This window comes from Macaca nemestrina, chromosome 14 (assembly GCF_043159975.1).
Source record: "Macaca nemestrina isolate mMacNem1 chromosome 14, mMacNem.hap1, whole genome shotgun sequence".
In the NCBI taxonomy this organism is placed as follows: domain Eukaryota; kingdom Metazoa; phylum Chordata; class Mammalia; order Primates; family Cercopithecidae; genus Macaca; species Macaca nemestrina.
In genome coordinates this window covers 116876602-116899741 of record NC_092138.1, presented here as the reverse complement: position 1 = coordinate 116899741, position 23140 = coordinate 116876602, and the positions used below count along the sequence as shown (strand labels likewise).

The window sequence follows — 23140 nt, the reverse complement described above, 5'->3', positions numbered from 1 at the left end:
CCTCTGCGCCCGCTTGTGGAGGCTGGCCACCCTTGGTCCCAGCGGCCGGGCAGAACCCGAGAAACGCGCCTGGACAGAGCGCCGCGGCGCAGGCGTCGTAGAAGAAGCCCGGTGACCGAGCAGTGTCTGAGCCTGTGTTTCTCTCAGGCGCAAAGCTGAGGAAGACCGGGTCCGGAAGGAGGAGGAGAAGGCGCGGCGCGAGCTCATCAAGCAGGAGTACCTGCGGAGGAAGCAGCAGCAGATCCTAGAGGAGCAGGGGCTCGGCAAGCCCAAGTCAAAGCCGAAGAAGCCGCGGCCGAAGTCGGTGCACCGGGAAGAGTCGTGCAGCGACTCCGGCACCAAGTGCTCCTCCACCCGTAAGCGGCCCTGGCCCTCAAGCGGGCAGCGCTTCCTTCCGTGGGCGCCGGCCTCATGTTCTTTAGCTCATTGCAGTTTTGTCAAGAGTGGTGTGAGGCAGGAAGGGTGGGGATGATTTTCCCTGTTTCACGGATGACAGTGTTGAGACCAGAGGCTCTGAGATGTGCGGCACATCCAGGCACAGCCTGGCTCCCTGGGGCAGGGTGGGGTCGTGGCCTCTCTGGCTGAGCTCTACAGAGCCAGGTGAGGGGTAAAGGTACAGAGGACAGGTACGTGTCTGTCGGAATCTGTTCATGAACCATCATCTGTTTCTGTCTCTGGCAGCTGATAACTTGAGCCGAACTCAGTCAGGCTCCAGCCTGTCCTTGGCCTCTGCGGCAACGACAGAACCCGAGAGCGTTCATTCTGGGGGCACACCCTCTCAGCGGTAAGGGACTGGAGATGGCCACAGGCCCGAGGCTGGAGCATGTTGGTGGGGGGGGTGGGCGGGGGCCAGGGTGGGACTTCCTGATTAAAAACAATGAGAAAGGCTTTTGTAACTTTAGTTTTGATAGAATTTCACATTTACAGAACAGTTGCAATAATGTCATCAGGAATTCCAGTGCCCTTCACACGGGCTCCCCAACTGGTTAAACTTGGCAGCCTTTGCCTTATCACCCTCCCCTTTCCCCCACCCCACACATGCACGCTTGCTTCTTCATCATTATGAGTCCCTTGGAGTCCAAGCATGGTGGCTTACCCCCATGATTCCAGCACTTTTGGAGGCTGAGGCAGGAGGATCACTTAGGCCCTGGAGTCCCAGACCAGCCTGCACAACAGAGTGAGACCCCCATCTCTACAAAAAATACAAAAAAGTTGGCTGGGTGTGGTGGCATGCACCTATAGTCCCAGCTACTTAGGAAGCTGAGGTGGTAGCATCACTTGAGCCCAGGAAGTTGAGGCTGCAGTGAGCTATGCTCACACTACTGCACTCCAGCCTGGGCGACAGTGAGACGCTGCCAAAAACCCGAAAACCAAACAGAAAAAAACCACTCTGTTGGAGATGTTGGGCCTTTTTTGCTTTAATACTTCAGTGTGTATTTCCTGGAACGAGGAAGTTTTCTCGTGTAATCAGTTACCAAGCCAGCACTTTCATCCAATTTGCGGTCCCCATTCAGCTGTCCTCAGTTGTCTCAAGAGTGTCCCTGACAACCGTGGTGTTCCCTAGTCTAGGATCTGGTTTGGGGTGACGAATGGCCTTGAAATGCCATGTCCCTTTAGTCTCCTTCCATCCAGAGCAGTTCCTTAGCCTTTCTGTGCCTTTCTGGACCTTGACTTTTGGTAACCACAGGTCAGTTATCCTTCTGGCTGCCTCAGTTTCGGTTTCCTGTGATGAGACGGGGGCCTCACGCTTCTGACTGAGCAGCCCAGAAGTGAGCGTGTGTCTTTCTCAGCGCAGCCTCTCAGGTGGGCCCGGGACCGCTCCTGTGGTGAGGAGGTAACTCGGGAGAGAGGCTGGGGACTGCTCTGGACCTCACGAACTGTCCTCAAGGGCTTTAGTGATCACTGTGGAGCTCCTGCTCACTGCTTCCTCCACGTGTGCTGTCAGCTCCCGTGGGAGCAAGGGCCTCCCCCGCCCATGTGTCCCTTTATTTTTATGTGCACACCGTGTGGCCCCTGTTCTGTCTGCACCTATGGACCATGTTTTCTTGTCTCTTCACCCGACTCGTGGCTCCTTGTTGTCTCTGGGCTTTGTGGCGGATCCCTCCGAGGGACTGCACATTCTGTTTGGGTTTTTGTTCTGGTGGTCAATTACCGTGGCTGGATTCAGGCTCCAGCGCTGTCTGCCTGCTTTGTGAGAGCAGCAGCCGACATCTCTGAGCAGCTGTGTTCAGCCTTTTGGCATCTTTGCTGCTCAGTGGAGACTCCCTGCAGGGTGGAGCTCAGGCCTTCCAGGGATCAGAGTCACTGGGGCCCAGGTTTTCCGACTCGGCCCACTGTGGCCCCTCCTTCCCTAGGCCTCATCCCTGGCTGGGCAGCAGCACAAGTGGTCCAAACTTCATCCTCTGGCTTCCTGAGCCTGCAGCACTGTGCCCTGTTCTGTGCCTGTGCCCTGCTCAAGGGGGTGGTGCCTTGAGCAAGGGCTGCGTGGAGGTGAACCCCTTCGTTGAAGGACTGACTCCCCTCTGTCCTCATCACTCCCTAGTACCTGAAGTGTTTGCTTTTGTATTTTGCTCGGAGTGTCTGTACTGTGTGGGGGTTGTGGCAACTCAAGCCCTCACCGTCACTGGAAGCCTCCTCCCCTGCTGATGTGCTTCCTGTCCTTGTTGCGGGCCGACCCCTTGCCAGCAGTGGTGAGAGGAAGCCAGCGCTTCACCTGCCTGTCTCTTGTCTGTTTCTGCCCGCAGAGTGGAATCGATGGAAGCCCTGCCCATACTGAGCCGTAACCCGAGCAGGAGCACAGACCGAGACTGGGAGACCGCATCGGCAGCGTCTTCCTTGGCCTCGGTGGCTGAGTACACAGGTGACGGCCTTCGCCCTCCTTAGAGGTCATCGTGGGCATGGCCGCATGCCTTTGCGTGGCTCTTTCAATGTCTGTTCTCTGTTTTGGTCTAAAAAGTATTTTTCTAACAAAGATGTTTTATTTAGTGAAAGAGAACTATTTTTAGCTCTTTGGTACTGAAATTGGCATGTAGTTTAGTAGAAGCTCTTAGTCCTGCCTTTCCCTCCTAGCCATATGCCTTGCTGTCTGCTGTGTAGGGGGCAGCGGACCTGGGGGCGGCAGAGCCCGGGAGTGGCAGAGCCCGGGAGTGGTGGGAGTGCTTGGCTCTCACCAGCTGCCCTTGGAGCAGGTGTGGGCTCAGGGCACGGTGAACTGGAGGTGCTGCTGTGGCTGAGGAGTCTGTCCTGGGGCCTTTGAACTTTAGACTTTTTACAAGTTTTTTTCCTGGTTTTATCTTTTTTTTTATAGTTAAGACACTGAATTTAGAAAGGGGATAAATTATTGATTACTTTCGTCTTTAGTTGTCTAAAAGTTTATAACTTAAAATTGTTTTGAATAAATTTTAAGTGACTTTTACTTCCCATTTTTAAATAATCATAAATATCTGTAATTCAGTCTACCCATTGCTTGCTTCTAAGACATCTTTGGGTTTTTTTGTGTGTGCGTGTTCGTGCCTTGAAATAATAATTTTGCCAATCCTGGCCTCGTTTCTTAGGTCCCAAGCTCTTTAAGGAGCCCAGTAGCAAATCAAACAAGCCGATTATTCACAATGCCATATCCCATTGCTGCCTGGCTGGAAAAGTGAATGAACCCCACAAGAATTCCATATTGGAGGCAAGTATCACGTTTCAACCTGTTTTTATGTGAAGTAAAAAATGTTTATAAATTAAGCATTCCTTCTACAAGAAAACACCCCAAATCTTTGATGAACGACAGTTGCTAGGGAGGATGCAGATTTCAGGGATGGCCGTTCCAGGCAGGTGGGAGTGAGGCGTGCCAAGGTCCAGGGGCTGCAGCGAGCCTGTGCTGGAGGAACACCCAGGAGGACGGGGCGGGGTTCAGAGGCTACATCCCTGTGTGGGGCCTCTGTGGGCTGAGGAAAGACTCAGCTTTACTCAGAGTGAGACAGTGGATGCAGGTGTGGGCAGAGGAGAGCCAGGAACCCACCTGCCCTTCCCAGTAGATCAGAGCAGTCAGCAGGGAAGCCAGGGAGGCAGCCTGGTGGTGAGTGAGGAACAGGGGCCAGGGCCGGAGTGGTGGGGTGGGGAGGACGGAGCAGGGAGGGCGGGAGGAGGCATGCACCTGCTGAGCGTGTGGACTCCGGAGCACACAGTGTGCATGCCCAGGGAGGGGATTGGAAGCTGGAATCTGAGGGTCCTGCGTGGGGTCTAGGCTGGCCCCTGAGGGGCAGGACTGGAATTCCAGGGGAGAGGAGGCAGAGCCACTGGAACCCGCCCCAGATTCAGGCCTGTGTGTGGCCTTAAGTTGCTGACCTTGGGATACAACAGCTTGTGAATGAAAATTATGCAACAGTCTGTCACCCACCAGAAATTCTGCTTTTTAATAATTAAGACTAACCCCTGGTCCTTAGTTGGTTTGGTTGTAAAAATTAAAGTGACATACAGAATTTGTGACCCACTTTAAAACGGATGTGTTCTTCTTGGTAGTGAAGATCATCTAGACTAAGAGTGGCTCCAGCCTAGGCAGGTCTCATGGGACTGGGGACGGAAGTGGCCATGGTCATGCCCTTCCTGCTTAGATTTCCACACGGAGAGAAGATCATCTGGACTAAGAATGGCCCCGACCTAGGCAGGTCTCATGGGACTGGGGACAGAAGCGGCCATGGTCATGCCCTTCCTGCTTAGATTTCCACATGGAGAGGTGGTTGGCCCCTTGTATCAGTGGCCCCCAGGATCACCCTGCATGCGGGGATGCACTGGAAGGACTCGTGGCCCTCAGTGTGGAGTCGACCCATGGCTTAGATTTATTCCAGCACTGTGGAGGGAGCCAGAGCCACGGGGTGAAGAGGGAGAAGACAGAGGCAGGGCCAGACCCTGCGCAGCTCCCTCTGTTCTCGTTCTTCCAGCAGCAGATCCACAGCAGCCTGTGGGCCATGGAAAGCCCTTTTGAGACTGGATGCCCTGAGCTCTCGCTGGGGGCTGGTCACGAGGCACACCCCTTGCCTAGTGTGCAGCAGTGTGCCTGATGCCTGGGAGGAAACCAGCGTTAGCGTGCGGACCGGCAGTTGAGACTCAGGGAGGCCCTCCTGTCAGCCAGTGAGTGACTGGGAGCTCTGCAGATAGCAAGTTCCCAGGCGCCCGCTGAGGGCTGCCCAGCAGGCGGGACAGCAGCCATCTCAGCTGTGCCACGTAAGCTGTAGGCACCACATGCTTCCTTACCGCGCAGGCAGCGATAAGTAAATAAGGTGAACCCCGCTCCCCACAGTCCCACTGTCTACAAATTAAATGCTTCTTTCTTTTTGGCATCTAATTCTGTTCATCTTTAAACACAGTGTGTGTAGGGTTGAAATCAGTATTATCTATACACTTTTGGATTCTTTTAAAATATATATATTATTTAAAATAATAAGCCCCATTATATGCCGATACATTGTGTATTTATGAAAAGTAACTTTTCTAAAGGCAAATAAATAGAAGAGTGGCATTGACATAAGAGGGCTGACATCTCAGCCGCTCGTGCCCTCCGTCCATTACAGCCACACGGCCCAGGACCTTGGGAAGGTTCCGCCGCACACTCGTGAGAGGCAATGAGGCCATAGCCTTTCGAGGTCAAGGGTTTGACCCTGAGATTCCTGGGAAGGCCTCAGGACGCCTGGGCCACATGTGGAGAACTGCTGGGGCAGACCCATGTGCTCCCATTCCCAGGCATGTGGAGGGTCTGTTTTTAAAAGTTACCAAAACACTTGAAGATATGTTTTAAACTTTAGAATACAATCAACAAACACTGCGACAGGCATCAGCGGTTTGTCATATTTACTTCAGATTCTTCTTTTTTTTTGAGATGGAATCTCGCTCTGTCGCCCAGGCTGGAGTGTGATGATGCGACCTCAGCTCACTGCAACCTCCACCCCTCCAGGCTCAAGTGATTCTCTGAGTAGCTGGGACTACAGGCATGTGCCACCATGCCTGGCTAATTTTTGTATTGTTAGTAGAGATGGGGTTTCACCATACTGGCCAGGCTAGTCTTGAACTCCTGACCTCAAGTGATCCGCCCACCTCAGCCTCCCAAAGTGCTGGCATTACAGGTGTGAGCCACCGCGCTCGGCCCAAACAGCTTTGTGAGATATCATTCATATACCGTAAAATTTACCCTTTTAAACTATACCATTCATTGGTTTTTAGTACATTCATAGAATAGCACAACCATCACCACCGCCTAATTCCAGAACATTTTCATCCTCACAAAAAGAAACTCCGCCCCCGTGAACAGTCACTCCCCTAGTCTTCCTGCGCCCTAGCTCTTGGCAGTTACCAGTCTGCTGTCTGTCTCCATGGATTTGTCTGTTCTGGGCATTTATATAAATGGAATCATAATTTATATGACCTTTTGGGTTGGACTTCTTTCACTTAGCATGATGCTCTGAGGTTTCTCAGTGTAATGTGTACCGGGACTCCGTTCCTTTTCACAGCTGGGTAATGCTCCATTGCATGCTCGGACCCCGTACTGTTCATCTCGTCATCTGCTGATGCACACTCGGGTTGATTCTACTTAAAACATTTTTTATCGATACAGAACAGATGTACATGTTTTTGGGGGTACATGTGATGTTTTTGTTTCTGCTTTTTGCCTGTGAGGGATGGTGCTGTTATTTGTATGCAGTGTTTTGTGTGGATGTGTGTTTTCATTTCCCTTGAGTACATACGTGAGAGAGGAATTGCTGCGTCCCACGGTAACTGCCTGACAGTTTGGAGAGCGGCCAAGTTGTTTTTCACAGCAGCTGCTGTGCTCTGCATGCTCCCGCAGTGAACGAGCCCCGTGGCTCGCCAGCACTCATTGCCGCCTGTTTCTGGGTTCCAGCCGCCTTGTGGGCATGACGCGGCGTCTCTTTCTGACTGGCATTTCTCTGGTGGCTAATGATGAGCATCTTTTCATAGACTTTTCCACTTAATTGTAAAAGCATTTTTTCCGCTTGCTTGCCTAGACTTCTTAAGTCAAGTCTCAGTGGCACGTAATGCTCTAGGACGGGTCTGCCATAATTGTGTACAACAGGCAGGCTGTAGGTGACAGGTGGGGGAGCTTCCCACGGAGCAGTGCCAGTTGAGCGGCTGTGGGAGCCTAACTCATGGCGATTGGAGTGGCCTTGAAGTGTTTGTCTCTTTCTCTTTTCTCTCTCCACACAGGAGCTGGAGAAGTGTGACGCCAATCACTACATCATACTGTTTCGTGATGCTGGCTGCCAGTTCAGGGCACTTTACTGCTACTATCCTGACACTGAGGAAATCTACAAACTCACTGGCACGGGGCCAAAGAACATCACCAAGAAAATGATCGACAAGCTGTATAAATACAGCTCAGACCGAAAACAGTTTAACTTGATCCCAGCCAAAACCATGTCTGTCAGTGTGGATGCACTCACAATCCACAACCACCTGTGGCAGCCCAAGCGGCCCGCAGTGCCAAAGAAGGGCCAGACTCGTAAATGACCCCGGTGCAGCCGGTGTCTGAAGGGTGACCCAGACTCGTAAATGACGCCCTCGTGGCTGGCATCCAGAGGGTGCCACGGGGTCCTTATTTATTGTTTTCATCTATTTGGGTACGAAGTGTGCAAAGTCACAGACCTTTTGCAAAGACGTTTCTAGACAACAGAAGAAAACCCTTCTCTCAGCGCTCATCTCACGCAGAGGATGCCAGGCAGGGCGAGGATGGGGGAGTAGATGCCGCCTTTGCAGTGGCTCGCACTGCTGTGGCCACCACGGACCACTGAGGCTCCCGGAGGAGGGTGTTCACAGCGAGGTCCCAGGCCACGGAGCTCCCTTACTTGAAGTTCTCCTTCAGCATAGATTAGATGCGATCCACTTTGCTTTCTCGCTTCTCACCTCACCCCCTTGCACATTGCCTGACACCCTCATGTTGGCCAGCTGTAATCTCATGTGACTGTAGGACTGAGGCTCAATCTTGGCTTGGGGTGTTTGAATGTCTATAGCAAAGGAATTCATAATGGGAAATCTTTTTCATTTGAGAAATTGTGTGATACTTATTGATTGTGTCTACTGCCAACATTTATATTCAATTCTAAGATTTCTGAAAAAAAATTCTTATCCCTTGCTGCTCAGAAAAAGTTTACTGAAAATACCAGTTCACTAAAAGCACTGAAATCTGCAAAGTCTGTCTTCTGCTAAAATAACGTTTACAAATGTGAAGATGATTATTTCTGGCACACAGTCATGAGGATGGGGAATGGCACTAGGAGCTGATGTTTGCTTCATTTAAAGTGGGCAAGCCGAGCCAACTTCAGCCATCATTAATTAAGTTTCGGATAGTACTCTAATGATTTGTTCACTGTAATAAAGCAGATTTTGGTGAAGTAGAATATTTTTCATTCTGAGCATGTTTGTCCCATAAGGTGATGCACTTAAGCTGACAGTCCCTTTAGTGGTTTTGGTAGGTCACGGCTTGTCCTGTCTGGATTCTGCATCTGGAAGCGCTGGGTGCTCTCAGAGGAGCATGCTCTCTTCCGTGTAGATGGATAGTTTTGTTTTGTTGCCTATTTGAAAACAAGTGGTTATTTGCAGTTATTTCAGAACTCCAAGTAAGTGGGTGGCTTTGGGTGCTTTCTGCCTTGGTCCCAGTGGTGTTGATGCTTCTGCGGAGCGGACATTGCCGGGAGCAGGTGCGTGCCAGCCACAGCTGCCAGACACTGCAGCGACTGACCAGCTGCCGGAAGATTCTGGAGCCACTAACATTAGTTTTGCACATATTTTCTTGGGAGTGTTACTTGAATCTATCTCGAACTGCAGAAAAAATTAAAGATCAATAGGGAGAAAAAGTTAGAGACAAGTGTAACTGTTACATAATTTTAGATAAGAAACGTGAGTCGTGTACATAAGGAAGGCGGGAACGTGGTACAGAAGGCTAGAAGGAATTACAGGTCTTACTCCCCTTTCCTCAGTCCTTTGGAGAAAAGGACGGTCTCTTGCGATTTTGTATATATCGTGTTCAACACAGCCGCTCTCTGTCCTGTAAATAGGGAACTAAAGGCTGTATGATTTCTCAAGTGCTGAGTTACACATCCTGAGTGAGCTTTCTGTTACCATACTTTCACACGTGGGTTTTATTTCTCACTGTATGTTTGATATGATATTACCGTATTTATTTTAAGAAAGCACTAAGATGTAATAAAGTGATGAACTAATTTGCTTTACATTGAATCGTATGTGTGAGGTTGCTGTGGCTCATTTCTCTGACCAGGCGACACCAACTCCTTGCTTTATAGGAGTTTCACGTTGTGTGTGTTTTTTTTTTTTTTTTTTTTCCCATGGCCCTATTGAAGTCAGTGGAATTGGATTATTTTTAATGAAGAGCTAGAAAATGTCTGTCATAGAGCTGGAAAATTGCATTCCCATGGGACTTCTGAGTCAATTCTGGATTTTCTCCATGGAATGAGTCAGTTTGTGGAACATCCTGAAACTTGTCCTTGAGCATGTAGGATTTTTCACTGTTTGTTGTGAGTAAGCACCAACATGGCATGGACATTCCTGATGTCCCAAGTCCCCAGGCCATTGTTTGCCTAATGGTTGACAGAAACGTCCCTGCATTCTTCATGCTCGGACACAGCAACCCTTTTAATTTGTCTTGAAAAGGTTCGGACACAGGATTAATTTTCGTGGTGGTGCTTTTGGGCCTTTCCTGCTTGGGTGGTGGTGAAGTCATGATTTTGCAGTTGATAACACTGACCGATAGCTCCGTTATCAATGTCTGCCATTTTCAAAGCCTCTGCAGTGGTATTTGTGTCTCGTTGCAAATTTCTTTCAGCGGAAAGCTTGCACATCTTTCCTTGCCTCTCAGAATTCTAACCTTGTTATTGAAGGCAAGCTGCTCTACCCATTTAGAATACCACTTTGTAAAGAAAGTGTAAACCAAATGATTCGATGTATGACGAAGTTTATGTGTAAATCCTTGGTGTGCTAGAATTCTGGGAGCCCAGAAGGGTTGAAAGAGAAATGAAACTTGTGTGAGTCCTATTATTTTACACGTGTATGTGCAGATACGTTCTACCCACACGTGTGCATGCACATGGCTGTGTGCGTGCACCAAACGCACTGCTTTCCATGTGTCCTTTTGACTTTCTACGCGTGTCACTGCGGTGCAGTCTCTTAGCAGACTTCAGGCCCAAACTGTACTCTTCACTCAGGCAAAATTGAAAAGTGGAATAATTCTAAATTACTTCTAGGTTATACTTTTACCTCCCTGAAATTGTAGTTGTCACTTGGAGGGCAAAATATTTATTGAAATAAAATTTTCTGTTAAAAATTCATCAACTTGGAGAATGTTTTACAATTGATTGTGATTTATTTTGTGCAGTGGGATTTGACTTGTGAGAAGTGCCAACGGGCATCTCTACAGCAGTTGAGTTTCACCTTTTCTGGGAATGTTTTTGAAAAGGACAGTAGCTGTATCTCTCCATCATTGTTTTGGTCAAGTCTGTCTGTGTTACTGGGAAGCAGACACACCCAGGACTGCATCTCTGACTTTCACACCTGCCTTTTCTTATAGGGCTTGAGTGGGTGCCTTGCTGTTGTCTAGAGTTTTTTCTGGTGTGGAAGGTGGAGGTGTATTTTTAAGGACAGTCCAGGGGATTCGGACGTCACCAGCGGATTCGGACGTCACCAGCGGAGCCATGTAGGATACTCTGTCATTCACAGTCTCCATTTGCTACAATTTATCACATTTGAAGGCCCAGGCTGTGGGGTTTGTTAGAGGTTTCAGAGAGCCGAACTTGCTCTTGTAAGAAACTTGGACTCCGGGGAGCATCTCGCCGTACAGATGGCAAGTTCCTCTCCTTCCTCCTCGTGCCGTTTTTCAGGATCATGAACTAGGAAAGTAAATTTCAGCTGTGGAAGTGAGTGCCCTCGTCCCTCCACCATCTAGAAGAGGGGTGATCTCCACTTGCAAGCTGTTTGCAGATGCCTCGTTTTGTTCTTTCTCCTTTAGAAAGAGCAAGTTAAATTTCCCCAGTTACTTCTCATGTAGCAATACTTTGCCAAAGCAACATATAATGGGAATGAATGACAGGGGAAAGGAATAGATTAGCAGACTCCACGTAGACAAGCCCAGGCACAAAACTTGTGAATGAATTGCTGAGTGATTTGTTTCAGGGTAGAACATTTATTTGCAATGAAAAATTTGGGTTGCTTCTGGTTCAAAAGTATTAAACCACATTTCCCATACAAATGAATTTCTACGCTAGTATCACGATGATGGTCAGCAACTAACCAGTTTGGCCTTGGAGCCGCTTCTCAGTAGCTCTCTTTTTTCATCTGGTAAATGATGCTCCCGAACTGCAAACTAAGATACTTTAGCTCTGACAGCCTGAGATTCAGGGTGCGGCCTGCCATTCAGATGTGCATAGCGTGTTGGCTTCATCTGTGCACACAGCCTTCAGGAGGATGATGATCCTGCTCTGAGTGTGGCTTGCCACTAACGGGGCTCCAGACATGCTGTCGGGGGCACACAGGGATGATGCTTGCAGGATCCATGTTGCTGCCACAGGGCAAGGTCGAGAAAAGCCCACGTGGCACCCATCTTGCTTACTCCCAGTTGGAGATCTCATGTCCTTTCTCTCTCATTGTGGCAAGAATGACACACATCCTTCTAGTTTTATGCTATCATGAAAAGTTCGCTTTATAGTTGAAATGATTAATAACAAGGTGGGTTTGGATGGACGGAGACTCCTGTACGATGGGCGTGCTGGCAGAGGCATCAGCTGTTGGAGTTGGGCCCAGAGGACCCCAGTGGGTGCTTGCTTTATGTCTTCCCCAGGCAGCCCCTGGGCCTGCGTCGGTGTGCACCATGGGGTGCTGACGCTTCAGGACGGGCATTTAAAGTCTTGAGTTTTTTCAGGCCGGGTGTGGTGGCCCATGTCTGTAATCCCAGCACTTTGGGAGGCTGAGGTGGGAAGATTACCTGACAGGTCAGGAGTTTGAGACCAGCCTGGCCAAAAGGGTGAAACCCCATCTCCATTAAAAATACAAAAATTAGCCAAGTGCGGTGGCGGGCGCCTGTGGTCCCAGCGGCAGGAGAATCGCTTGAACCTGGGAGACGGAGCTTGCAGTGAGCTGAGATCGCGCCACTACACTCCAGCCTGGGTGACAGAGTGAGACTCTGTCTCAAAAATAAATAAATACATCTTGGGTTTTTTAAAAACTGATTTGTTAGTTGAGCTGATAAATCTCTCTAATTTCCATTTTTTCCAGGAGACCTTTTTTTTTTTTTCTTTTTATGCCAGGTGGTAAATTTTTGTTTTCATTACAATGCAATCCTTATTCTTTCAAAGTTTAAAGTAGAACATACTTAGAGAAAAGCAGATTCCCAGCATCCAGCCCAATAAACTTTTGGCAAAGTACGTGTTCTGGTTTTAAAATCAGTGGTTCCCAATATTTGTCACCAAAGTTCCCCCCTGTAACATCTGGCTCCTAAATTATATTTCTCGATACATATCTTTGCACTGTTTTAGTAGACATTTGACTGCCAGTACAAGTCGGCCTGGCAAGGTTGACTGACAAGCTGGACAGTCCCTGTGGCCCCTTGGAGGTGCTGTGGAGGCAGAGTGTTGGGCCTCTGGTGGGCACGCGGGTTTCTGTTCCATTATTGACATTATTTCTGTGTATGTTTCTTCAGGTCGGACTCTCATTCAGCTTGCAGGTCGCCGCGTTGTTTCTTGGGTAGTGTTTCCTCATCCCAGGAAATCAACTTGCTGGGGCACAAGCATTGTCATTCCTGGGGAAGACACTCCCGACTGCTGGCTGGCTGCACGCTCGGTCCTGGAGCAGACCTGCCGGTTGCAGACCTGGGCATTTGATGTTTATTTTCCTTGAGGATGACTTTTGCTGTCGTTCTTCCATGACAGTCTTCAAGGGCCAGAGGTGGACAGTGTAGCCCCAGGTGGCACACAGCCAGGTGAGGGACGCGGGGACCCACCCATGCACATCCGCAGGCAGCACAGCGGGGCCTTTTCCTTGGTGGGCCGTGCTTGGCTCTTAGATCGTGGTGGCTGCACCAGGAAGTGTTGGTAAAGGCCGGTCAAGCCTCCTGTTGGGGTGAGGTCAACGACACTGCCCTCGCTCCTCCAACAGAGGAAGCCTGTGTTGTGTACATCAGCGTCCCGTGCAGCCCACAGGATGTGGTGATGTGGTGGTGGCGGCCGCGGAAGGCTAAGGGGAGGGTGCGACCACCCTGAGCTTTGCAGTTCGGGTCAGAGAGCAGCCGTGGGCCAGTGGGCAGAGGCCGGGCCATCTTCCCTGCAGGTGCTGGGTGAGTGCCAGTGGCCGGCACACAGGACAGTCAGTGCGTGGTGAGGATGCCGCCCTGGGCCCGGGTCTTGGTGGAGGCTCTGCCTGGAAGCCCGCTTGCTGTAAGAATGCCACCATGTTCTCAAGGGAAGGGGGAACATTTTTCAGGGAGGAATGGTAGCCACGGAGTAGTCAGATAAAATTAGCCTTAATAACTGTGGGCCTATCTGTTAGGGAAAGAAAAGAAATGAGATCACCACTTATGTGACTATTTTGGCTACAAATCGGGTTTTTAAACTAAGCTGCAAAACTTCAAGTCCTTTGGTGCAAAGACTGTGTCTGAACGGTGGAGACCGTGGGGCTCCCGGCCTAAGCCCTGCCTTCCAGGAGCAGTGAGGGCCCGTGGGCTACGTGCACGCCCAGTGCCCAGTGGCTCGGGAGCGCCCTCTGGAGGGCTCCGGTACACACAGCAGGCCAGACATGGGGTGAGGCGGTGGCACCCTGAGCCTCGTGGTTGAGTCCTAGTCCTGGGCTGGGCACACTGGAGAGGGCTGTTCCAGTCAGCCTCCCACTGACTTCCTCAGGAGGAGGCTTGGGCGGAGTGTGTGTGTGTGGGGTGGTGGCGGGGGGGGGGTGGCAGGCACAGGAGCTACGTCAAGCGAGGAACGGGGTATACAGGGCAGAGCCCACAGTGTGCCAGGCTGGCAGTTCCTGCAGAGCAGCCGTGTCACAAACGCTGCCTGTGAACACACTCTTGTGTTTGGCACCTCGTCCCCGGGAGCCTGTTGTGGGTGGAGCAGTCTTGTGAGTGTGCAGACATTGACCTGGTGCTGGGAGGGGGCGACAGCAGACGATTGGCGGTTAGTCTGAGGATCACCTCCCCATACTCCGTCCCTTAGAGAGGGCACCAGCCACGCCCTCCCTGCAGAGCACTTGGGCAAGGTGTGGACCCAGCTGGCAAGTGGGTGGCAGAGGGTTCATTTATTGTTTTGAAGATGGATCTGCTTTTTGTTTTTTTCTTTTTGAGATGGACTCTCACTCTGTCGCCCAGGCTGGAGTGCAGTGGCGCGATCTCAGCTCACTACAACCTCCGCCTCCCAGGTTCAAGTGATTCTCCTGCCTCAGCCTCCCGAGTAGCTATGACTACAGGCACGCGCCAGCACACCTGACTGAGTTCTGTATTTTTGGTAGAGACAGGGTTTCACCATGTTGGCCAGGCTGGTCTCGAACTCCTGACCTCAGGTGATCCGCCCATCTCGGCCTCCCAAAGTGCTGGGATTACAGGCGTGAGCCACCAAACCCGGTCTGCATCTTCTTTTTTGTCTGAGAATTCAGAAGCAAATGGGTTTTCCTCTATTTACTGAGAAGCTGCAGGCCCGACTTCTGTGCTTTCAAATAAAAACTGGTCATGTAGATCTTGTTTTAGAAGCCCTACAGAAGTAGCACGTCAGCCTCGGAGATTTACGGTACAAAGGAAAGGCCTCGTTCTGAAGTGCGAGGCAAGGGGCGAGGGGGGTTTCCCACAAGCCTGGCTGGGGCTGTGGTGGGCGCCGGCGCCTCTTTTGTTCCCGGAACACACCCAGGTGGGTGCCCTGCAGGAAGCTCCGGGCTGCAGTCTCTCCTTCGGAGTTAATATCCTTGCCCTGCACTGGAAGTGAATTGATTGCATACACAGCCCTTGAGAGATATATATATATGCTTTCCTTGAAAGTATCAGCTGTGCCAACAGTTCGGAAGTGCACAGGAGAGAACAGAACAAAAAGCTGCCCTGCCCCTTCTCCACAGCACGTGGCTGTTGGTGTCTCCAGACTCTCTGAGTGGCTACACCCCTCTCCACACCGTGCACCCCACGCCGGCGTCACCGCGTGAGCAGATGCACCTGCACCAGTGCTTACCAGCCCTGCCCTCCTGGAGCTTACGGGCCGGCCAGTGCACAGGCAGATGAGGATAGCAGCGTCCAGTGACAACTTCGTATTTCACGGAATCTAAGATGTCCTTTATTTTAAGATGCATCATGATTTTGTGTCACCAGGAAAGAAATGCTGCCCATGAAACTATGCCACGCTGTTGATGTTAAGACGCTCTGCTTTCAAAGATGTTGAAGTGTGTACAGCACCGGTGGGGGTGTACGTCTGGGCCTCAGTGGAGCTCATGGGAGTGGCCATTTGAGAAAGTGGAAGGAGGAGAGGAGCTGTTTGCCCAGCTGGGGTGGAGTCCAGGGCCTGAGGATGACTCGGGGTCCTCCCCGCATGGCTCATGAAGCAAGCCTGGACGCGCTTGGGTCTCGGCAGGTGGGGGAGGATCTGCCCAGAGCGTGCCCTGTCCCAGGCCCCTCCTGGCACCGCCACTGCTCTGCCAAGCCTGCCTCCAGCCCTGAGCCCAGGTCCTGGGAGCGCTGGCTGGGGGCTGGGATGCGCTGGGCTCGTGTGGGATTCTCGGGGCCCCAGGATTGGACTTTCCTGGACTGGTGGGTGTGGTGTGGGCTGTCACTGCTTTGTCTGTTCCTTTCCCGGGCACTGGGGAGGTCCGGGCACTAGGGAGGTTGACTTGTTTTTTCAAATAGGGATGGGCCTAATACGCTGCTGCTTCTAGGAGATTTCCATTCATTTCCTTGGCCCACTTTTAATGAGGTTGCTTTAATTGGGTGGGCTTTTTTCCCTATTGATTCGTAGAACTTCTTTCAGCGATCAAGATGACAGGGCACCTCTCCTTTTGTGAGCAGCGGACGTGCCAAGCTGGGGCTCCTCTATGTGGTGTTGGCGTTTGAGATGCACCACGCGCTGCCCAGTGTCTTTGGCATTTTTTTTTTTTTTTTTTAAAGACGAAGTCTCGCTCCGTCACCCAGGCTGGAGCGCAGTGGTGCAATCTCGGCTCACTGAAACCTCTGCTTCCTGGGTTCAAGCGATTCTCCTGCCTCAGCCTCCTGAGTAGCTGGGATTACAGGTGCCCGCCACCACGTCCAGCTAATTTTTGTATTTTTAGTAGAGACGGGGTTTCTCCATGTTGGTTGGGCTCTGGCCTCAAACTCCTGACCTGGTGATCCACCCACCTCGGCCTCCCAAAGTGCTGAGATTACAGGCATGAGCCACTGTGCCCGGCCGATTGGCAGTTTCTTGATGGCAACAGAAGTTGAGCCTATTTACATCTTTTTATGGTCATGGAGTTTCCTCCTGTGAAACGTCTGTACAAGCTTTTTGCCTGGTTTTCTCCTGAGTCATCTTTTCCTAATTAATTTACAGAAGATAAATTTCTGAAAAACAATATACAGAAGGTATAAGTATCTTCTATTCTGTGGCTCTTCAATTTTTTTGTTGGCGATACACAGAAGTTTTTAAGATTATGTGGCCAGATTGTCAGTGTTCTTATTAGAGTTTAAGAAATCTAAGCCGGGCGCGGTGGCTCACGCCTGTAATCCCAGGACTTTTGGAGGCCGAGGCGGGAGGATCACGAGGTCAGGAGATCGAGACCATCCTGGCTAACACGGTGAAACCCCATCTTTACTAAAAATATGAAAACTTAGCCAGGCGTGGTGGCGGGCACCTGTAGTCCCAGCTACTTGGGAGGCTGAGGCAGGAGAATGGCGTGAACCCGGGAGGCGGAGCTTGCAGTGAGCTGAGATCATGCTACTGCACTCCAGCCTGGGCAACAGAGCAAGACTCTGTCTCAAAGAAAAAAAAAAAAAAAAAGAAATCTAGGCCGGGCGCAGTGGCTCACGCCTGTAATCCCAGCACTTTGGGAGGCCGAGGCAGGTGGATCATCTGAGGTCAGGAGTTCAAGACCACCAGCCTGGTCAACATGGTGAAACCTCATCACTACTAAAAATATAAAAACTAGCCGGGCGTGGTGGTGGGCGCCTGTAATCCCAGCTACTCAGGAGGTTGAGGCAGGAGAATTGCTTGAACCCAGGAGACGGAGCTTGCAGTGAGCTGACACAGTGCCACTGCACTCCAGCCTCGGCGACAGATTGAGACTGCCTGTCAGAGAAGAAGAAAAAAAGTAATTCTTTCCCTACCGTGGAGTCATGAAGGTATTTTTGAAACTACCTTCTAAACCTTTTTCTTTTTTCCTTTGGGTTTTGTATTTCAGCCTATTATTACGCACCTGGATTTGGCTTTTATCGGGCTTGTGAATGAGGTGGACGGTCCATATAATTTGTTTTCTATGAGGGTATCTAATGATCCCAGAGCCACTTCTTGGATACGCCATCCCTCCTCCACTGTTTGACAGTGCCAGTTTTGCTGTGGTTTTGTTTCCATACTTCAAGTCCATTGGTCTCTGGTGAGCAGAGCAGTGCTCTCCCTGCACCCTCAGAGATGTCCATGTTCTGACCTCTGGGTGTTTTGTTACACAGGGAAGGGGAATCAAAGTTGAAGATGGGCCGGGGCGCGGTGGCTCAAGCCTGTAATCCCAGCACTTTGGGAGGCCGAGACGGGCGGATCATGAGGTCAGGAGATCGAGACCATCCTAGCTAACACGGTGAAACCCCATCTCTACTAAAAAATACAAAAAACTAGCCGGGCGAGGTGGCGGGCGCCTGTAGTCCCAGCTACTCGGGAGGCTGAGGCAGGAGAATGGCGGGGACCCGGGAGGCGGAGCTTGCAGTGAGCTGAGATGGTGCCACTGCACTCCAGCCTGGGCGACAGAGCGAGACTCCATCTCAAAAAAAAAAAAAAAAAAAAAAGTTGAAGATGGAATTCAGGGTGCTAATCAGATGATCTTTGAGATGGGAGATCAGCCTAGACTGTTAGGGGAGTCCCGTGTCATCACAAGGGTGTCTCAAGTGTGGGACGGGTGCAGAGGACAGAGCAAGACTGGGCGCACGGAATAGAGCACAGAGCTGCAGATTGCTGGTTTTCCAGATGGAGGGAGGGGCTGTGAGCCAAGGAATGCAGATGCCCTCTAGAAGCTGGAAAGGCTTCTAGATTCTCTGGAGAGTCTCCAGAAAGCTGGAAGCTCTGCTGATAACCTGGATCTCAACTCAGCTGTTTGTTGGACTCCTGGTCTACAGAGCTGTTAAGTTTGTGGTGTTTGAAGTCAACTACGTTTGTCACAGGAGCAACAGGAAGCAAATCAGTCTACTCGTCTATCTGTGCAACACACAGGCAGGGTCCGGATACGTGTCGCTTGATAATGAGACTCGCTCTCTGGTAAACCAGCTGCTTCCACTAGGAGTGTTTTGGATATTCTTGGCCCTTGGCATGTCAGGTTCTACCTCCAGCCTCCCCTCCCCGACCCTGAGTAATTAAGATTTGGTTTGGGATTGCCTTGAAGTTAGAGAGATTTGACATCTTTATCGTATTGGGTCCTTGATCCGTGAACTTGGTGCGGCTTCATTATTTAACTCTTGAAGCTTGATAATTTTTCCCGTAGAGGTCTAATAGTTTTTTTGCTCTTTTGTTTGTTTGTTTGTTTTTGAGACGGAGTCTGGCTGTGTCGCCCAGGCTGGAGTGCAGTGGCTCGATCTTGGCTCACTGCAAGCTCCGTCCCCCAGGTTCACGCCATTCTCCTGCCTCAGCCTCCCGAGTAGCTGGGACTACAGGCGCCCGCCACCACGCCCGGCTAATTTTTTGTATTTTTAGTAGAGACGGGGTTTCACCGTGTTAGCCAGGATGGTCTCGATCTCCTGACCTCGTGATTCACCCGCCTCGGCCTCCCAAAGTGTTGGGATTACAGGCGTGAGCCACCGCGCCCGGCCTAATTTCTTCTTCTTATAAGGACACCAGTCAGATTGGATTAGGGTCCACTCCGGTGGCCTCTTTTTAACTTAATTATCTCTTTAAAGGCCCTGTCTCCAAAGACAATCACATTCTGACATCCTCAGGGAATGGACGTCCACCTGTGGGTTTGGGGGACACCGTTCAGCCCATAACAGACGTCACCAGGGATAGGACGTCCACCTGTGGTTTTGAGGGACACCGTTGAGGTCGCGTGTAGGCAGCACGTCCCCTGCTTGGAGAGCTACATTGCCAAAGGTAGGTGGACCTCGGGGGATTTCTGTTTTTTATTATGAAATATTCGACCTGTAATCCCAGCACTTTGAGAGACTGAGGTGGGAGGATTGCTTGAGCCCAGGAATCGGAGACCAGTCTGGGCAACATGGTGAAACCACACCTGTACCAAAAATACAAAAATTAGCTGGGCTTGGTGGCACTTAACCTGTCGTCCCAGCTACTCGGGAGGCTGAGGTAAAAGGATCTTTCAAGCCCAGCAGGTTGAGGCTGTAGGGAGCTGTGACTCCACCACTGCACTTCCGTCTGGGCGACAGAGCTAAACCTAGTCTCAAATAAAAAGTGAAATATTTGAAAGCCATCCAAGGAATAGAGTTGCCTATGTTAGTCACGAAGCAAAATAATGAAGTGGGTGCCGGCGACTCTTGTCAGTCATTTTAATAATTTTATAATGTGATTTCTAGAGATGGAAGGAGTCACAAAGGCCAGTGCCCTTGCCTCACTTCCCCAGGACTTGGGGCATCACTTCCCTGGGTCCACAGCACATGGCAAGTCTGCGTTTCTCCTGGTCATCCCTAAGTGTGTACTGGAAGCACCCGTGGAGTGAGGTGCTGTGGGCTGGACGTGTGGCGCTGAGCACGCAGCCCAGTGTGTCTGAGCTTTGCAGGCTGGTGGAGGAAGGTCAGGCAGGTGGACTGGGCAGGACCTTTTCCAGACCCAAAGAATTGACCAGGGTTGGTTGGGAGGTGATGAAGTCTTTGTAGAAGCCAAGGAGCATGCGATGCTGAGGAGCTCAGGCTCCTGAGGGGCTCCTGGCAGGGTGACAGCGGAGGGCCCACTGGGTCACGGCAGGTGGTGAGCGTGGACTGAATGTCGGTTCCCTCTGCAGCTAGACACCGGCCCAGTGACAGATCTGTCTATGCCTTGTTTGCTCATCTGTATGGTGGCGATTGCAAAACAGGTTTGCTGTGTGTTGATTACCAACTAGTCTGATTGTGGTGAGATAGAACACCACCCCCCAACACACAGAAGCTGCATGAACAGGCATATGACCATAGACAGGCAGCAAAGGGCAACAGAAGCCTCAGATTCACCACAAGCCTGTCCCCTAGGCCCAGGAAAACTGCCTGAGGAGGACGGAGTCTCCTCTGTGTGTGCCCCACTTACACTGCAGCTGAACGGCCCCCAAAAGCAGCCGCCCTGGGTTTTATGCCCCAGGGTGATGTTATTCACTGGGCTAAAGCCTGGAAGGATGTCCTGCTTCCAGGGGGACTGTCCAGCCAGCCCCTCCCATCTGAGGATGTGGCACTCCCAGCACAGGCTGCAGTCGTTCCTGAGAACTATGAGCGAGAAATGGAGAACTGAACTGACCCGAGGTCCCTGGGGCCATGTCCTGGGGTGATGACCATTCAGGGGCCTCCTGCGTGAACCTTAGGAGAACTGAGCTGCCAGGACCAGGCAGAGTGAATCCCCTGCGAGTGCTCAGAGGGATAAAGGTCGTGGGGGAAGTGAGGGGATGGGACAGTAGGACTGTGTGGTAAAGTGAGGCTTTGCTACTGACACGCGCAGGGAGGGAGAGCCGTGGATGGACTAAGCAGCAAGTGGAAGCTGAGCGGGTGGCTGGAAATGACTGGGCATTCTCCCCGAGGGCCCAGCTTCTGTGTGGGTGCCGCCTGTCTGTGACTTCTCATCCTCTGCCTCCATTGCTGTGGGACACAGGAGGTCAGAGGAGCTGGTCTGGGCAGGTGTTTGATTGTGGAAGGATGCAGGAATGGGAGGTCCCAGGACTGATGGTCAGGGCAGTGGGTATGCCTTCTGGGCTAAGTGACCCGCGAGTCCTACTGACGTCTTGTTCCTCAAGTGCAAGCACCATCTGTGGAAGTCTGGGCCGGTTGGGTGGCCATGTGGCAACATGATGGTGGACTGAGCAGGACCACGGCAGCTGCTACCCAAGGGAGGTGGCCGCAGGCAGGTGGCTTGGGAATCACGGCCAGTGCCTGCTGCTCACTGTTCTGTTACTAGAGTGGTGGCCTTCTCAGGCTGGGAGGTGGTGGTGGGGGATGGAGGACCAGACTGTAAGGAGTAATCAGGGCCACACTGTCAAGGACCCTGGCCACAAGCTGCCATCTGGCCTTTGGAACTTTGTATTTTGAGCAGAATGACCATACACTCACCCACTCCTCCACTCACTTATCTGTTCATTCACTTGTCCTTCTGCTCATTCATTCATTAATTCACTCATTCATTCACTCATTTACTCATTCATTCATTCACTCATTCACTCATTTACTCATTAATTCACTCATTCATTCACTCATTCATTCATTCACTTGTTCTGGAATAGGGCTGGGCATGCTCTTGGGTGTGATGCAGGGTTAGAGACAGGGGTCCCAGCCAGGGTGGCTTGCATTAATTCACGGCATTTGGGGGGCGTTGCAGTTCATGGATAGTACAGAGATGTGACCCTGAGGCTGCGGCACTATGGAGGGGTGGTGGAGAGAGGAGGTGCGGCTCACGACTTAAGGATGGAAGTTAGAGGCGAGGCACTGGAGCGTGCGGGCCCCAGGGGGGCAGGAGGAGGCAGGAGGGTGTCCTCAGGGAGGAGGAGGCACAGCCTCAGAAGAGGTTGAGACCGGGCAAGCTTGTCCACCACCCAGCAGGGCCCGAGCAGGGTGGGTGGAGGGCAGTGGGAGGTGGGGACAATGCACGCTGCCCGGGCAGGTGGTACTGGAGAATGCGGTGCAGAGCTGGTGTTTTGGTGTGTGGAGGTGCCACCATGGGCTGCTTCCTGCAAACCTGTCCTGCCTGCAGCATGAAGTGCTCTGCAGGGCTGGTTTTGCTGCAGCAAAGAACTGAGGGAGGGGGCAGGGCCTGCCCTGGACAGGTCCTGTGGGGATGTAGATTGGAGCATGGCCAGGGTCAGGCTGTTCCCAGGGCCTTCCAGGGGTGGCCATGTTTGACACATGCCTGAAAGAAAGCCTGGTCCCAAGCAGCCATCAGTGTCTTTGATGAACATCCTGGGTGCCAGGGGCTGTGGCCAAGGCCCCAGGGCCCACCCCAGGAGGAACTCACAGCCACTCTCAGAGTTTAGGACTGTATCGTCATGCACCCCAGGATTTTAGACAGTGGCAGGGTAGATGAAGGTCAGCTCTGGTTACAGAGAACAGACAAAAGGCCCAAGGCACAGGAAGGGGTGGGTTTCCCGGCTGGGGCAATGCCGGGGAGGGCAGAGGCTGCTTGGGGAGCAGAGAACAGAGGGCAGAGGCACCCCCTAGTGCCTGTGTGAGAGACAGCGGGTGGCCTCAGGGTGTGGGTGGGGGACACCGAGGAGGACATGGGGTCTCGAGGGTGTGACAGACGGATCGGCTTGGACACGGGGAGTGGAGGTGCCCCCAGGACAGCCACTTGGAGTGTGGAGTGGGCTGATGAGTTTCCAGGCTTGAGTGGGGCTGGACTTCTGGAGGGGCTGGTAGACGGGTCAGCACCGGCAAACCTCAGTAGTCTGGGGCCGCGTGAGGACAGTCAGGAGCGCCAAGACAGACTCTGCGGAGGGCGGGTGGGGTGAGTGTCCCGTGGAGGTCACGTGAGGTGAGAACCAGCAGCACCCTTCGGGTTCAGTGGCCAGGAGTCAGCCTGACTCAGGGTGCGTTTTGGGGGGTGCTGGGAGTGGGGTGAGGAAGAGAGGACGGCACGTGGGGAAGGCTGGAGAAGCTCAGCTACTCAGAGGGGAAGAGAAAGAGAGCGTGAGCTCACGTGTGGAGGTGGTGCCAGAGGGCGGGCTGAGCTGAGGACAGCGGCCCAGGAACAGCTGGATGGGAGCTGGCATCCTGGGAGAGTGCAGAGCTCCGCCGTTGGGGCTGAGGCTTGGCGGTGCTCAGCAGACA

At 51.9% G+C, this 23140-nt stretch overlaps 1 protein-coding gene across 8 annotated transcripts in view; it reads left to right on the top strand.

The window, feature by feature from the left end:
* The window catches only part of LOC105471912 (calmodulin regulated spectrin associated protein 1), a 98094-nt gene extending 87760 nt beyond the window's left edge, over positions 1–10334 (top strand). For all 8 annotated transcript variants that reach the window (XM_071078601.1, XM_071078595.1, XM_071078596.1 and 5 more), the window contains 5 exons: positions 148–356; positions 682–784; positions 2745–2860; positions 3555–3673; positions 7201–10334. In XM_071078601.1, the coding sequence (XP_070934702.1) occupies positions 148–356; positions 682–784; positions 2745–2860; positions 3555–3673; positions 7201–7503 (850 nt within the window). In that variant the 3' untranslated portion in view covers positions 7504–10334. The remainder of the gene's footprint in view (positions 1–147; positions 357–681; positions 785–2744; positions 2861–3554; positions 3674–7200) is intronic.
* The last annotated feature ends 12806 nt before the right edge of the window (positions 10335–23140 follow it).